At 36.8% G+C, this 18,935-nt stretch overlaps 1 protein-coding gene across 1 annotated transcript; it reads right to left on the bottom strand.

Annotated features, from left to right (window-relative positions):
* Positions 1–305: 305 nt before the first annotated feature.
* LOC142358352 (conserved oligomeric Golgi complex subunit 5-like) lies at positions 306–15,692 on the bottom strand. The gene is made up of 5 exons (XM_075409764.1): positions 15,298–15,692; positions 14,781–14,989; positions 4,536–4,720; positions 2,076–2,599; positions 306–1,465 (listed from the first exon to the last, which is right to left on the bottom strand). The coding sequence occupies exons 1-5, from the start codon at positions 15,689–15,691 to the stop codon at positions 426–428; spliced, it is 2,352 nt and encodes a 783-aa protein (XP_075265879.1). The 5' UTR covers position 15,692; the 3' UTR covers positions 306–425.
* Between the last annotated feature and the right edge of the window lie 3,243 nt (positions 15,693–18,935).

Below are 18,935 nucleotides of genomic sequence, written 5' to 3'. Positions count from 1 at the left end.
TAGGTAATTTCGAGTACAGATTCTTTGTTTAGTTAACTTGAGGCATTTGAGAACAAGCATAGCGCCAACGGTTTTACATTTCACATTATCATTAAGCAAAATTGGATTAACCATAATAAATTGGTTGAATCAATCATCATGGTTGGTATTAAGAAACGTATTATCAAACGTTTTTCGATTAGTATATACCTAGAACAGCAGGCAAACCAATATACCCAAATTCAGGAATCGTGAGCCAAATTACAAACAGTGAAACCTAGAGATAAATACTAGCCTCATAACTATTCCTTTCCGGTTAACAAAACCAAAGTTTCACCCTTAAATTAAATTTACAGAATATAATGGAACAGATCCCTAATTAAGATATGCAAGTGTTTCATTCCAATATTTACAGTAAGTTATCAGTCATTTGAGTTCATATATGTTCACAAACTTGTAGTTTGACTTGCCGCGGGGGATACTTTATCAAAGGCCAATTGCAACATACTTCTCAGATGACGGTAGAATTTTGAATACTCTTTCACACCCTCATTTCTCACTTTTTGCACATAGGCTTCGAGACCAGAGTTAAAGAAAGCAATTCTATCTTTTTCCATTGGGTGATCGTCAAACCATTTGCTCATGTCTAGATTATCCATATCTGCTGCTACGTGAGGCGGTGTGATTTCCGGATACGCGCGTGAAAACAAAACCATCAGTACAATGCTCGGTTTAATCAAATCTGAAGTCTTCAATAACTCAACCAAGGCCTCTGGTTCATAGTTTACAATAGTAGAAAACAGGCGCAAGCTTTTAAACGAATAGTTTGATGACGGGTAAAGTTGCTTCATTGATATTTCAAACTGCTCGATATCCTTAGAAATTACACTGAATCCCGGCTCATTCACTTCGCATATCATTGCAACGTGAAGCATCAAAAATTCGGAACAGTTTTTGAATATTTCGTCACAAGCATTTTCGACACAGTTGTAACAGGTAAATTTGCTAAGATAACTTTGATATACACGCTGAGTGAAGGCACTTAACTCTCGTATGTACAGCGATGTCTTATCAGTCGCAATTGCCGTAGACTCCAGCACAAATTTTTCCTTGTGCAGCGTTTTGATAATATCTTTAACGTAATTTTGCGCATGTGAAAGCCAAGTGTGTAAGATATTAAGAACAGTCGATTCTAATTTCTCAATGGAAGGATTGAGAATTATTTTACAATTTGGAGATAATGAAACTTTTTCCAGAACTTCGATTGCGTTGGCTCTGAACGCGTAAACTGAATTCGCAACGCTGACCATGAATTGCTGCGTATCGTTCATTGATGTTAAGAGTTGCCAACAATCGGGTGAGCTTGCGGGAACTATTTCCTCCGCTTTTATTGCGAACAAGTTAAGCATCTTGGCAACATTTTTGCACACAGCAGCTGTAAGATCCGTGTCAAATTGCACGACATTCAGTTCTGATGTAATGCCACCTGAAACGATATTGCAATAAGCCTCATGGAACCTCAATTCGTTTGAAACAAAAAGATCAGTCTAGAAAATTCTATAGAAAAATCTCGTTTATTTTTGCAGCATTAAAGTCCCAAAATTTGTAACATTGATTAAAACCGAATTATTTGAAAATAGCATCTAGCACCGGAGCTAAGATCACTCACGACATTTTAGTTTCATATTATTTTACATCTCAATTTGAAATGAACTAAAAATTACTTAAACAATCTGTTTTATTATAACTATAGTTTTAAAGTGAAAAACCGAACAGTATCCGACGAATCACTTTAACTGATAAACTTTCGTCTGGTAAATGTTTTTGAATTCTTTTGAAAATGTTTACCTTCCCCGTGAACAATTTTTTTTTTCATGAGCATGTGTAAAGGAACTAATGCGTGTTTTGTCGTAATAATGGAATGCATGGCAAAGAGGTGGCAAAGAATAATTTTTATTAGAACATACCATTATACAGGTGTGAAGATGAAAATGACATATTGTCATATCCCACGAGTGGAACGGTACCCATCAGTGGAAATGAAAGTATATCAGATACAGTAGAACACTTGGACAAGGAACACAAAGTATACTGACCTAATATTGCGTTTGTTTCATCGCTATTTGGTAATTTTACATCTTTTTTCGAGAATGCCAAATTGACTGGATCGAACAGTCTGGACAAAGATCGCGACAAATAGGCGCTCAAAAAGTCGTCCAAGCATTTCTTCCAACCATTTTGAATCGTATTTGCACTGCCCCGCGAATAGTCACTTATACCCATCGAATCAGAGTTCAGCTCGCAATACGAAGCTGTTTTGTCTCTCAAATTCAGGAACGACTTCAAGAATTTCGGATACTCGCTTTCTATGATCTGTTTCAGCGTGCTGCTATTCGACGCACATTTTGAGAATTCCGTTTTCAATAGGTTCTGCACGAATCGGAAATATGACTCCAGCGAAACCAAGTCTTCGTTTTCCGCAGCGACAAGTTCCAGAAATGAGCAGTAGTTGGTGGCTGAGTCTTTCTTTTTGGAAAGCAAAGTCATGACAAAGTGGTATTTTTGAATACTCGCCACGCACAAGCTCACAATTTTTTCCGTATTTGTCCAGAAGTTTGACCTAAATAAAGCATAACCGTCTAACGTCGTGCGAATTGCTCTCAAAAGACTGGCGAGTGGTTGGATTCATCAGTAGATAACTGCGGCTTAGGGAGGCTAGCTTTAGCTTAATAGAGGGGGTGGAGGTGCGTCAGTTTGCTGGTTTAAGTGCGGTTGAGAGTAGGGGGGGGGGGGGCGTGGCAGGGAGCGGAGTGGGTGGTGGGGGGAGCAGGGGGTCAAATTTGTAAGTCTTGACATAAATTGATAGACAAACAGGGAATTCTGAATCAAACAGTATTTAAATACTGTTTCATTCAGAATTCCAATTTATGTCAAGACTAACAAGTTTAACCCCCTGCTCCCCCAACCCCAACTCCGTTCCCCTGCCACGTAACTCTCCCCCCCCCCCCCCACACACACACACACACACGCACGCACGCACGCACGCACGCACGCACGCACGCACGCACGCACGCACGCACGCACGCACGCACGCACGCACGCACGCACGCACGCACGCACGCACGCACGCACGCACGCGACGCACGCACGCACGCACGCGCGCACACACACACACACACACACACACACACACACACACACACACACACACACACACACACACACACACCACACACACACACACACACACACACACACACACACACACACACACACACACACACACACACACACACACACACACACACACACACACACACACACACACACACACACACACACACACACACACACACACACACACACACACACACACACACACACACACACACACACACACACACACACACACACACACACACACACACACACACACACACACACACACACACACACACACACACACACACACACACACACACACACACACACACACACACACACACACACACACACACACACACACACACACACACACACACACACACACACACACACACACACACACACACACACACACACACACACACACACACACACACACACACACACACACACACACACACACACACACACACACACACACACACACACACACACACACACACACACACACACACACACACACACACACACACACACACACACACACACACACACACACACACACACACACACACACACACACACACACACACACACACACACACACACACACACACACACACACACACACACACACACACACACACACACACACACACACACACACACACACACACACACACACACACACACACACACACACACACACACACACACACACACACACACACACACACACACACACACACACACACACACACACACACACACACACACACACACACACACACACACACACACACACACACACACACACACACACACACACACACACACACACACACACACACACACACACACACACACACACACACACACACACACACACACACACACACACACACACACACACACACACACACACACACACACACACACACACACACACACACACACACACACCACACACACACACACACACACACACACACACACACACACACACACACACACACACACACACACACACACACACACACACACACACACACACACACACACACACACACACACACACACACACACACACACACACACACACACACACACACACACACACACATACACTCCACCGCATTTAAACTAGCTAACTGACGCACCACCACCCCTCTAGTAAGCTAACGCTAGCATCCCTAAGCCTCAGTTATCAACTGATGAATTTCAACAAAATAAGTTGCTTCTATCGGAGATAAATATTGATTCATGTTAATAAAAAATTATCCATTTACAAGTCCATTTTAATGACAAGTCCAATTAAGTAAAATTTTTCAAAAAAGCCTTTATATGCCCGGTTGTAATTCAATTATAGATTGCTACAATGTGAGACCAACCTAATGATTGCGGAATTTCCCGTGATTGGCATGTTGGCTTTGCCAGGTCCGAATCCTTTATTGGACTCACTCTTGTTCAACTGGTTGATACTGAGCAGTTTAGAGACCTCAGTGCTCAGGTTCTTCTTCAGCTCCTCTACCACAGTACCAAGACAGGAAGTCAGTTGATTTAGATGATAGTAAGCCTAAAAGCATCAACAGATTACCAACAAAAATGTTAATTAGCGAAAGTTCGTCATAACACCAATTAATATTTAGTACCAAAACGGGTTAAAATCAAGGAGAAACTGCTGGGGGCAAACAACTGTTTAATAATACTACCAACTAGGAAAGTTTACGTAATAAACAGTATTACCAGACAGTTACAACGAAAAAGTTAAAGTACTGATCGAGTGTTGCTGCTGATTTAAACGCATTAACGGGTACACAATTTACACGCGGTTTTCAGTACGCTACATGACTATTTTTCGGCTCTCGTTATCAATAGTTTCAATGGATAGCCAACGCAGCAATTAAATAATAACTCGATACTACGAAAACAGGTCTAATGAAAACCCACTTTCTTATACGATTTCAGAAAACACGCTATAAGCCAAAATAACGAGAATAAACCCACTTTAGATTATATTTAACGATATCAGAAAGACTCTTCAACAACATATCCGACCAACTAGAGACGCACTGCTCTCAAACGACTCTTGAATACTCGATTATATCCTAGTCTGCTGCAGTCCGTTACAAATCATATCATAAATCGACTAAAGTCGGATGACTTACCCTCGAATGACAGGCGGGGCAATTTAAATAAGATGGTATGTAGCTTAGAAAAGTTTTATGAGTGCAAAAATCCCCCCCCCCACTGGGGTTCGAACCACTTACCTCCAAGTTACCAATCTGACAGCTTAACCACTCAGCTACAATGCCTTTGATTTCATTCCGCTCACAATTGCTTTTACCAACAAACTTTATTTCAGAACAGCAACTTAGATCACTAAAAACTGACGAAAGTGTGAAAGAAATCTATGAGAGCTGATCAGCCACTTAATAACCTTCGGCCTTTACCTGTTTATCCCGTTTATAGGTGGAAAAGTTAAAAGAATCAAACGAAAAATCAGTGAAGCAAAAAATTGCATAAAAAAGACCAAAGGACTAATACAATTGCTACAAATTTTGTTTGAGCGCTATTAAAAAGGCAAGGGCGCGAAAATATGCAAAGACGTCGATATGTTCAAGCGAAAATTTTCTGTTACAAACAAGTATGTTCGGTAATCTGCTGCTTTCGCACACAAACTTCCCACCCCGCTCATCCACATTTTTGGCATAAATGTCTACCAAATGAGGAACAGTATTTTTCAAAAAGCAATGTGTATGAACAAAAAGATCCACTCCAACGCAAATAACTCAGTGGAGTAAAAAAATTCCGCTTTAAATTGATGAGACCGCCCATTATTGGAAAAGCGAGTCAAGATGAACAACAAAATCAGAAAACAATAACAACAAACATTAATTACATCCAAAACTTTTGTCCACTTTAAAAAAACTTATAAGGTCAAAACAGCGTCAGATAAAACTGAAACTAGATAAAATAACTTGTGATTCACTAAAAAATATAAAGGACCACTCCGTAATAAAGCTCGGTACCAATAAGACAAAAGTAACAAAGAACAGCAAAAAATTGCCTTATTTTTAAAAACAAGGTAATGAATTCAAAGTATAATTTCGATAATATTTTCAAAGTAAGGAAAAACATTATATTGCAATTGAAAACATCCAATATGTTTATGATCACATACGCATCTATGGGAGGCGATTAAGACCTGTTACTATTCAAATTTTTATGCGGTTACAAAAAGAACAGCAAATAAACAAACAAAAATTCAATTAAAACTTGCGAGAAAACGCTATCGAAGCCGTAAAGTTAAATTTTGCACCTCAAATAAGTTCAATTGAGCCTTCCCCGCACACCAATAATGCGGTATGCTACCTTTCATTAATGAGAACACGTAAAAAGTAGGCAAAGGAGAAAAACGGCAAAATTGAGTAATACTTGTATTTTTTTGAAAACAATTATTTTCAATGTCATGAAAGCCATAAGCTGCAAAATTAAACAATTAAAAAATTTTTTTATTCATCCAAAGGAAGCGAGACCTGTTATTATTCAGAATATGTCTTACGTCTACAAAAAGAACGTCAAATATAGACAAAATCAGAAATTAGTTTGCTTTTTTTGCGAAAAACCGGTGTCGAAGCCAGTAACTTTATATCGAATTTCTTTTAAATTATTAGATTTTGTACGCTTGCACCTTTGCCTCGACAAAAATTATGTCATATGTGACCTGTAATTAACAAGACAAATAAGGTAAGAGACAAACAAAAAAAGCGAAGTTAAAAAGTATTTTTATTTTTGAAAACAAATGTTTTCAAAGTCATGAAAGCCATCAGCTATCTACTCAAATAAGAACATTGGCTCATTTACTCCTCCATAAGAAGCCAATGAGACCTGTCATTATCCAGGAGATTTCATACGACTAAAAAGACATAGTAAAAAACAACAGTTAAAGACAAATGTAAAAAATTCAATTAAATTCTTCGCGAAAGGGGAGTCGAAGCCGTTTAAAACCATAATCTATGCCCTTAAAGACTTTCACACGTTCAATTGTGCCTTATTTGAACGCCAATAATGTAATATGTGAACTGTCAATAATGTGATAGTTTGATAAAACGAAAAAAAAACGTGAAAAATGGGGCAATGCCTAAAAAATAAAAAAAAATGTGAGATCTAGAAGTATCAAAGCTAGAAAACCATATTTTTAAAGAGGAGGCAGAAGCATTTTATTTGCTGACATTAAGCTACAAGTTTACCAAATTAAAAGAAACATAACCGACTAACGTCGGGCGAATTGCTATCAAACGACCGGCGAGCGGTTGGCTCGGTCAGTAGCTAGCCACGGGGGGGGGGGGGGGTGCAATGGGGGCTGATGGGGGGCAGCACTGGGTTGGGGGGGGGCAACAGCGCGGTGGGGGACGGAGGCAATAGTGGGGGGGTGGAGGGTCAACAATGGGGGGTGTCTCAACCTCTAAGAACAGCCCTTCACACCATAAGTATAAGTATAAGTCTCCAAAACAGTTTGAGCTGAAACAGACCTGAAAGGCTCTAAGAGCACTTGATGCCCGCTGGGCGCTACCTGTTTATCCCGTTTTTGAGGACGAAAAGTCAAAAGCGTCAGACGAAAAATTGGTCAAGCGAAAAATCGCATTAAAAAAGACCGACAGGACTAATACAATTGCTACAAACTTCGTCTGAGAGCAATTAAAAATAGTGGCAAAGTTCAATAAGCTACTGTTCATTTAAAAAATCAAACATTTTTAAAAGTCTAAACGACCATAATCTCTTGAGTAAGATACTTAATACATTAATTTGGAACTGCTTAGGAAGTCAATTGGACCTATCAACAGTGAGCTTTGATTTGAATTCTTCTGTTCTTAATTAACATTAAAAAGATCGAAATTTTTTTGAAGAAGACCAACTGATCAAATCAGAACTTTTTTGGATTGTAACAGTCGAAGATTGGACCAAAACCAGCCTATCTATTGCTGTTCGTCCATTAAGAACACTCAGTTGTTTCGAATGTTAAAGATCTTGATAATTTGTTAGTTTAAAAGATCAAAAATAAAAACTGCCTTTTTGATAGAGTAAAATTAGCAAAAAACGGCAACATTTTAATTCTAGACTACTACTGTCAAGGGAAGTGAAAGAAAGACTACCTCCTTTTGCAGTTTACAAAGACTGTGTTATGTTTTTTGGCGTGTACTTCCGGCAAATTTTGTCAGATTGGACTAAAAAACATCTTATTTCGGGCACTTTATGATGAAAATGGCTGAATTTTGAAATATTTAGCCAAAATTAAATCAAAATACTCAACAAGACTTTTTGTCTTCAGAAACAAAATCAACAGTACTATTGTTAACAATTTTCACATATTTTAGCAGAATTGACGAAATTTTAGGCAAAAATTCCGGAAAATGTGAAAAAAATGACTCAAATCGGTCTAATTTTCTCAAAAATTTAAACCACGATAACCAGATAATTTACTAAGAAATTCAAAAAAATCTTTTTAATTCCATACTCTACGCTGGAGGCGCTTTTTAATGCTACCACTCACAATTCTCTACGATGAATATATCGATCGGTCAAAATTGACTGAACAAAAAAAACCAGTTGAGTATGTAGTTCCTCCCCCCTCAAGAGGGGTCGGAACAAAAAACATACAATGTCTCGACGAATCGTGCGAAAATCAGATTTCCTGGGCCAACTCTCCACAAAACAGACAGGACACAAAGAAAATGGCTTCAATCGAGAGCAATTAATAATCACCTGAGATAATTTACAAATTGCATATCAATATTAATTTCCGGGTTCATGCCTCAGTCGCCTGTTGGACTTGATATCAAACTATCAAGCTAAACAATATGAATTAAACCGAGCAGGTACAATTACGGACCTGCCCGATACGATGACGGACTTGTCCGATTACGACTGGTACGATTACGTTCCTGCCCGGTACGATTACGGACTTGTTCGATTACGACTGGTACGATTACGGACCTGCCCGGTACGATTACTTACTTGGACTATTGGGGCAGTTTGGCAACGCGTAATATGTAATTTAACCCCACAGAAAAGTTAGAGAACTTTTACATGTACAAGTTGATTCATGCACCGGGAAGCGTTGAAATGAGGCAAAGCCGAGCAGAATCCATAGCGATCAAAATTACTTCTAATTGTTTTTGATCACCTATCCAAACAAGGCAACTCGGTAATGTGCGATCGCACATAAGGTTCCAACCCCGCTCATTCACAATTTTGGCTTGATTGTCTACCAAATGAGGCACATAGAAAAAAAACCCAAAAATTCAAGTATTTAAAAATTGGTGTATGAACGAAAAGAAAGTCTCCAAAGCAAATAACTGTGGTGGAATAAAAATGGCGCATTAGATTGATGAGATGTGCAAATATTAAGAAAGCGAGTCAAGACGAACAGCAAAATCAAACAACAGCAACAACAAAAATTAATTACATCAAAAACTTCATGTCCGTTTTAAAAACCAAAACTTAATAACACAGTCGAAATACCGTCAGATACAACTGATATTTAACAAAATAACTTGTAATTCTACAGAAAAGATAAGGGAGTAGTCAATAAAAAGGCTTGGTAACAATTAGACAATAAAGAACAAAAACAGTAAAGTTAAAAAATTCGCTTATTTTTTTCAAGACAATTAATTTTGAAATAATAAAAACCATTAGATATCAAATAAAATATCCCATAGATGTACGATTACCAATGCTTCCATAGAAGTAATTAAGAGATGCCGGTTTTCAATTTTTTACGCGGTTACAAAAAGAACATATAGACAACAAACAAAAAATCAAATAAAACTTGGCAGAAAACGCTTTCGAAACCGTAAAGCCATACTATGACCATCAAAATGTGTTCAATTGCACTTTCTGCAACCACTGATAATGTATTATGTGACTTCTCATTAATGAAGCAAGGTAACAAGTAGACAAAAATGGAAAACAAAAAGCAAAAATAAGTAACACAAAATTTTTTTCGAAAAAAAATTTCCAAAGACATGAACGCCATTAATTAAAAAATAAAAAACCAATTAGGTTCGTATAATCTTCCAACAGAAGCCCTTGAGAATTGCAATTATCCAGAATATGTTTTATGTCTACAAAAAGAACGTCAAACATGACAAAAATCAAAAATTAATCTACTTTTTTTCGAGTCGAAGCCAGTAAAGTAAATGAATTCTTCAAAAACATTAGATTGTGTGACACTAATCCCCTTTTGAAACCTTCCTTTGACAACATTAATGTCATAATTGGCATGTAATTAACGAGACTAGATAACAACCAGACAATAAAAGCAACAAAATTGCGAAATTAAAAAAAGGTTTTTATTTAAATTTGGAAAACAATTGTTTTCAGAGTCATGAAAGCTACCAGCTATCTACTAAAATCAGAATATATCGATCGGTCAAAATTGACTGAACAAAAAAAACCAGTTGAGTATATAGTTCCTCCCCCCTCAAGAGGGGTCGGAACAAAAAACATACAATGTCTCGACGAATCGTGCGAAAATCAGATTTCCTGGGCCAACTCTCCACAAAACAGACAGGACACAAAGAAAATGGCTTCAATCGAGAGCAATTAATAATCACCTGAGATAATTTACAAATTGCATATCAATATTAATTTCCGGGTTCATGCCTCAGTCGCCTGTTGGACTTGATATCAAACTATCAAGCTAAACAATATGAATTAAACCGAGCAGGTACAATTACGGACCTGCCCGATACGATGACGGACTTGTCCGATTACGACTGGTACGATTACGTTCCTGCCCGGTACGATTACGGACTTGTTCGATTACGACTGGTACGATTACGGACCTGCCCGGTACGATTACTTACTTGGACTATTGGGGCAGTTTGGCAACGCGTAATATGTAATTTAACCCCACAGAAAAGTTAGAGAACTTTTACATGTACAAGTTGATTCATGCACCGGGAAGCGTTGAAATGAGGCAAAGCCGCGCAGAATCCATAGCGATCAAAATTACTTCTAATTGTTTTTGATCACCTATCCAAACAAGGCGACTCGGTAATGTGCGATCGCACATAAGGTTCCGACCCCGCTCATCCACAATTTTGGCTTGATTGTCTACCAATTGAGGCACATAGAAAAACCCAAAAATTCAAGTATTTAAAAAAGAAATTGGTGTATGAACAAAAAGAAAGTCTCCAAAGCAAATAACTGTGGTGGAGTAAAATGGCGCATTAGATTGATGAGATGTGCAAATATTAAGAAAGCGAGTCAAGACGAACAGCAAAATCAAACAACAGCAACAACAAAAATTAATTACATCAAAAACTTCATGTCCGTTTTAAAAAACAAAACTTAATAACACAGTCAAAATACCGTCAGATACAACTGATATTTAACAAAATAACTTGTAATTCAACAGAAAAGATAAGGGAGTAGTCAATAAAAAGGCTTGGTAACAATTAGGCAATAAAGAACAAAAACAGTAAAGTTAAAAAATTCGCTTATTTTTTTAAGACAATTAATTTTGAAAATAATAAAAACCATTAGATATCAAATAAAATATCCCATAGATGTACGATTACCAATGCTTCCATAGAAGTAATTAAGACATACCGGTTTTCAATTTTTTACGCGGTTACAAAAAGAACATATAGACAACAAACAAAAAATCAAATAAAACTCGGCAGAAAACGCTTTCGAAACCGTAAAGCCACACTATGACCATCAAAATGTGTTCAATTGCACTTTCTGCAACCACTGATAATGTATTATGTGACTTCTCATTAATGACGCAAGGTAACAAGTAGACAAAAATGGAGAACAAAAAGCAAAAATAAGTAACACAAAATTTTTTTCGAAAAAATATTTCCAAAGACATGAACGCCATTAATTAAAAAATAAAAAACCAATTAGGTTCGTATAATCTTCCAACAGAAGCCCTTGAGAATTGCAATTATCCAGAATATGTCTTATGTCTACAAAAAGAACGTCAAACATGACAAAAATCAAAAATTAATTTACTTTTTTTCGAGTCGAAGCCAGTAAAGTAAATGAATTCTTCAAAAACATTAGATTGTGTGACACTAATCCCCTTTTGAAACCTTCCTTTGACAAGACTAATGTCATAATTGGGCTGTAATTAACGAGACTAGATAACAACCAGACAATAAAAGCAACAAAATTGCGAAATTAAAAAGTGTTTTTATTTAAATTTGGAAAACAATTGTTTTCAGAGTCATGAAAGCTACCAGCTATCTACTAAAATCAGAATATCGCCCCATCTATTCCTCCATAAAAGGCAATGAAAACGGGTCATTGTACAGCAAAATTTCATGCGACTAAAAAGAGAAAGTAAAAACGGCAGTTAAAGACAATTTAAAAAATCAATTAAATTCTTCGAGAAAGTAGTGTCGAAGCCGTTAAAATCATAATCTATATCTTCAAGCATTTTAATAATATCAATTGTTCCCTATTTTGAAAGCCGAAAATGTGATACATGACCTGTCAATAACGTGATAATGTGACAAAACTAGAAAACGTGAAAAATGGGCAAATACATAAAAATTAAGAAAATTTGAAATCTAGTTGTATCAAAGGCAGTAGCCATAACTTAAGGCGTTAAACCGCAATAAATATCGAATTTGGTTTCAATAAAAAGAAGAAGCAAACTTTCATTGCGGACACTAAGCTACAAATTGACCAAAGAAAGAGAAAAATAGAGGCAAAAGTTCAATAAGTCATTATTTATTTGAAAATCAAATACTTTTAAAAGTCAAAACGACCATAAGCTTTCAAGTAATCAACTAGATACAATAGTGTGGGGCTAATTCGAAACCCAATTGGAACTATCATTAGTGAGCTTTTTTTCTGTTATGTTCTGTTATTTATTTATTGTAGAAGAGATCGAATTTTTTTATATAAAAAAGACCGTTTGTTTACGATCCGATTATACCAGTCCAAGATTGGTCCAAAACTAACCCTGCTAATGCTGTTTGTTCTTTAAAAACACTTAATTATTCGAATGTTATAGATATTGATTTTTTGTTAGTTAAAAAATCAAAAATAGATGCTGCGTGTTTGATAATCAACGAATAAATTTAGCAAAAAACGGCGAAGTTTTAATTACAGAGCACTCTCAACGGAATTTGAAGTAAAAAAGCCCCCTTTTGAGTCTAAAAAATTGTGTTAGTGGTGTTTGGGTCTGTACTTCCTGTAAATTTAATCAAAATGGACAAAAGAAACTTATTTCGAGCTGTTTTTGTAGAAAAAGTTTTAATATTGAAACATTTAGCCAGAATTTTTGAGAAAAATAATAAAAATAGCCTACAATATTCTTTTGATTTTTTTTGTATTTACAAATAAAAATCAACAACATTTTCAAAAAAAAATTAACAAATTTTAGCAAAATTGGCGAAGTTTTATTCGAAAAATCCGGAAAAAGAATAAAATCTCGCCGGAATCCACACTATTTTCTCAAAATTTAAACCTCGATAACTCCCTGTAAAAAACGAAAATTAAAAAAATCTTTTTAATTCCATATTCTACGCTGGACAAGCTTTCTAATGATACTAGTCTCAACTCTCTACGATGAATATATCGATCGGCCAAAATTGACTGAACAAAAAAAAACCCGTTTGAGTATATAGTTCCTTCCCCCTCAAGAGGGGTCGGAACAATAAGCAAAGGTGACTCACATATCTAATTATGTGCTAACTTCTGAGGAAACCAGTTGAACTGAACTTCTCCACCAAAACAAGAAAATTTCAAAGCAAGAAATTCAACAACGCTTTCAAAACACAGACATTGCAAATTTTGTATTTTTTTATTTCATCAAAGTAGAAGCAAAAGGTGAGAAACTTACGTGATAGATGTCGATAAAATAAAACATTTTATTAAGTAAATGAATTCTTAAACTCTGCCTGTTCGCAATCATAAAAATTTAAACTTATTGCCAAAAAACTAATAGTTCTTGAAAGACATTATTTATATTGAACTATTGAACTGCAAAATAAAAGTAAGACGTTACGTGCATTTTGAACTGAAATTCGAAGTCTTAATAAATGTTGTTAAATTTGACATTTATAGAGAACTGTACATGAATTCGACCTTCATTGAAAGGTTAGGCCGACACGTACTTATGCAACTCAACTCCTCTGTTGACTTTAGACAAAAAACTTGAAAGCAGAAGTCCTATGAACGCTCAATCAAATGGAAAATTTATTATCCAAAAATGTTGTCAACTCGACATAGTTAAGTACTTTCCTCAAAATTGAAATCCATAAAATTTGCCGTCATTTTTTAATATTATTTTCTCTCCTTAGATAATGACAAAATGATTAGAGTACCATCAAAGCTATGCACTTTTCGTTTAGAGAACTGATAAACCTTGTATATAGAGGGTGTAATATATTCTGAATTGATCCAAATCGAGCGACTTGAGTACATTTGATTTGAGGCGCCCTTTTGATTTGATTTCTTGTAGCAGACTCCAGCCCATTCACTTGCTTTAAATTCTGAGGAGCAATAGCTATCGGAAATCAAGAACTACAGGGAACGGCAATCAAAAGGCCGTTCAAAACCATACAGCACGGAATCAGATTAATGAGACAAGTTCCAAACAATTTGCATACCTGTAGGACGCTGCCGAGTGTATTGTGATTCTCCTCGTTGAGACTTTTGTGCAGTAATTCAACTAGTCGCACTTTGATCTTTTGAGCTGCCTCCTTGAGAAGTCTTTCCATGGGCATACAGACCTCTATACGACTGAGATCTTCAGAAGAGGAGAAGAGCTGATCCAGTTGCCATACACTCTGTGCTGCTTTCGCCAAGTCACGATCACCTGATCAAAATTCACAGCAATCCAATGCAATTACTAACGCACAGTATCAACATTATAGTTATATTTCTATCGCTACAAAATTGTCAATTTCTCTAATTTTCTGTTTTCTTTCGATTAAGGCACTGTGCTGATATTAAAATTAACATAAAATATTTTAGATGTTCGTGCATCAGCTTTGTTTTTCACTGTTTAAGGTTAATTCCGATGAACATATTTGAGACTAAAAATTTCGAAAATCTAACCACCACGATGATGCGACCTAGAAACAAACAATTTAGACCTTTCATGGCTATGCTGTCTTTCCATACCTGTGTCCAACTGCTGCTGTAGCCTCCGACCAATAAAGAGAACTCGGATGACCTTCCTCAACGAATCGCAGACATTCTGCATATTCTCCAATTGCACCACTTTGCTCTGTGACTTATTGTAGCTGTCATCTACTTTGCTTTTAACTCTATTGATAGAGAGCGACAGTGAGTGCGATTTATTCTGCATCATGTTCAGAACATTCTCTACTCTCTTGATTCCGGTGGAATGTGAAATCAAGTCTTCATAGTGTTCCGTTACATGTTGGCGGATTTCTGAGTCCACAAAATGTAGACGATTGTTTAAGTCACGATTGATTGCATCGGCTACTGATAAACCACCCAGTTGCTCAACGGCTACTTGAACATCGAAGTCTTCCGCATCAAACACTTCCATAACACCTGAAAGCACTTTGAAATCGAAGTCTCGGGATTGATCAGATGAAAAAGTTGCAAGGAACGCTGAAAAATGACCTGTGTTTGTGTATGGGTATATGCTTGCTCTTGGACGTGTGTGCCTAAATGCACTATTTTGGCATTCAATTCAACTATCGCATTAAAAACATAGCCTGCAAACCAGTAATACGACAACAGGAGTAGGTCTGATCACTGATAATTTTCAAAGACCTCACTTTGACGAATTCATCAAGAATGTACCAAAAATTGCCAATGACAAATAACCTCAACTGCACGAGGAAACCAGTCCACTTGTATCAATTGAATTGATGTGCTGATGTCATCCCTTTTGCACGCAAAAATCATTAGGTTTTCAAATCAAACAACAAGTCTCTACTAGGTTTTGTATGCAATGAATTTTCGTTAATTTTTGTCCTCAAAAAAATGTCGTTTTCTCTGTACTTTTAATGAAAGAAATAATTTTGAATAATTATTCTTTTTCATAAATTATGGTAGTTTTCTCTTAGACTTTTCGTCCTCAAAAACTGGATAAACAGGTAAGGCCCGGAGGGCATTAAGTCCTCTTAGAGCCGTACAGCTCATCAGTTTCTAAGTATGCGATTCCCCGAGATAAATATTCATGGCGTGAAAGGTCGTTCTTAGCAACCACCGCGTCACCCCCCTCCCCCCTCAATTAAACTAAAGCTCGCCAACATAAGCTGCAGGCATCTACACACAAAGCCAACCATTCGCGGGTCGTTTAAGAGCAATTATCTAACAATTCGCCCCCTCCTTGTTCAAGAGCAATTCCCCAGCCTCAATTAAGCTAAAGCTAGCCTCCCTAAGCTGCAGCTATCTACTGACAAAGCCGAGCGCTCGCCAGTTGTTTAAGAGCAATTGACCTGACAGAGGGGGTAATTTTAGGTCAAATTTCGGAGTTTGTCGAGCACTGTGCGCTTCAGCGTAGCACTCAAATTGGAAAAAAACCAGAAGGACAAATATAATTGCTGCCAAAAGTCAAATTATGCCCTAGTCGAGACCAAATGGTTATCTTGCAAGATCTTGCAAGAATCTTGCAAAAAATGGTTATCTTGCAAGATCTTGCAAGATGAATGCTTATCTTGCAAGATCTTGCAAGATGACGGTTATCTTGCAAGATTCTTGCAAAAAACCAAAGACCTCAAATAATGAGTGAATAAATTGATGAGATCAACCATGTATGTCTAAAACGTCGCTGAAATGATTTTTTGTCGAAATTGATGTGCATTTGTTTCGATAACATAACGTTTTTCACTGATAAAATAGGTACATGCCGAAAATCGCAAATGGTCACATTTCTCGACCTTCCAATCCTTGTTAAAATCATCCTATAGCGGAATGGCGCTTCTACTGAAGTATATATATAGTTTAGAGAAGATAATTGGGGTCTTAAATTTTTTCGGCCTAAAATTATTTTTCTCTCGGGCCTAAACGGAAAGTTTCATAAAAACTTTAACGTCGATAACGTATTTGAAATACTAGTTTCCCCAAAAACAGTTCAATGATTGTTTCAATGGTCAATTATGTTCACGCCAAGTGCGAATGATTTGTTAAGCACTAAAAAAGGTCGTACAAAAGCATCCAGTGCGTTTCTGCTTATGATATATATTGTTTTATTACACTTTTTGTTCTGTAATTAACGATTTTCTGTGAGTCCATTCTTTCTAAACGATTATTAGTCGTCAAGTACCACACAAACTGAATTTCAACAGTCAACTGAGTTCGACCAAACATATAGTTCCCACATAAAAGTCACCCATACTTTTCGTGTTGCGATAACATAACGTTTTTCACTGATAAAATAGGTACATGCCGAAAATCGCAAATGGTCACACTTCTCGACCTTCCAATCCTTGTTAAAATCATCCTATAGCGGAATGGCGCTTCTACTGAAGTATATATAGAGTTTAGAGAAGATAATTGGGGTCTTAAATTTTTTCGGCCTAAAATTATTTTTCTCTCGGGCCTAAACGGAAAGTTTCATAAAAACTTTAACGTCGATAACGTATTTGAAATACTAGTTTCCTCAAAAATTGTTCAATGATTGTTTCAATGGTCAATTATGTTCACGCCAAGTGCGAATGATTTGTTAAGCACTAAAAAAGGTCGTACAAAAGCATCCAGTGCGTTTCTGCTTATGATATATATTGTTTTATTACACTTTTTGTTCTGTAATTAACGATTTTCTGTGAGTCCATTCTTTCTAAACGATTATTAGTCGTCAAGTACCACACAAACTGAATTTCAACAGTCAACTGAGTTTGACCAAACATATAGTTCCCGCATAAAAGTCACCCATACTTTTCGTGTTGCGATAACATAACGTTTTTCACTGATAAAATAGGTACATGCCGAAAATCGCAAATGGTCACATTTCTCGACCTTCCAATCCTTGTTAAAATCATCCAATAGCGGAATGGCGCTTCTACTGAAGTATATATATATAGTTTAGAGAAGATAATTGGGGTCTTAAATTTTTTCGGCGTAAAATTATTTTTCTCTCGGGCCTAAACGGAAAGTTTCATAAAAACTTTAACGTCGATAACGTATTTGAAATACTAGTTTCCTCAAAAATTGTTCAATGATTGTTTCAATGGTCAATTATGTTCACGCCAAGTGCGAATGATTTGTTAAGCACTAAAAAAGGTCGTACAAAAGCATCCAGTGCGTTTCTGCGTATGATATATATTGTTTTATTACACTTTTTGTTCTGTAATTAACGATTTTCTGTGAGTCCATTCTTTCTAAACGATTATTAGTCGTCAAGTACCACACAAACTGAATTTCAACAGTCAACTGAGTTTGACCAAACATATAGTTCCCACATAAAAGTCACCCATACTTTTCGTGTTGCGATAACATAACGTTTTTCACTGATAAAATAGGTACATGCCGAAAATCGCAAATGGTCACATTTCTCGACCTTCCAATCCTTGTTAAAATCATCCTATAGCGGAATGGCGCTTCTACTGAAGTATATATATAGTTTAGAGAAGATAATTGGGGTCTTAAATTTTTTCGGCCTAAAATTATTTTTCTCTCGGGCCTAAACGGAAAGTTTCATAAAAACTTTAACGTCGATAACGTATTTGAAATACTAGTTTCCCCAAAAACAGTTCAATGATTGTTTCAATGGTCAATTATGTTCACGCCAAGTGCGAATGATTTGTTAAGCACTAAAAAAGGTCGTACAAAAGCATCCAGTG

The sequence above is a fragment of the Convolutriloba macropyga genome, unplaced genomic scaffold, assembly GCF_964194025.1.
Source record: "Convolutriloba macropyga unplaced genomic scaffold, txConMacr16.3 SCAFFOLD_1256, whole genome shotgun sequence".
NCBI classification, from domain to species: Eukaryota; Metazoa; Xenacoelomorpha; order Acoela; family Convolutidae; genus Convolutriloba; species Convolutriloba macropyga.
This window is presented reverse-complemented; position numbering and strand designations above follow the sequence as displayed.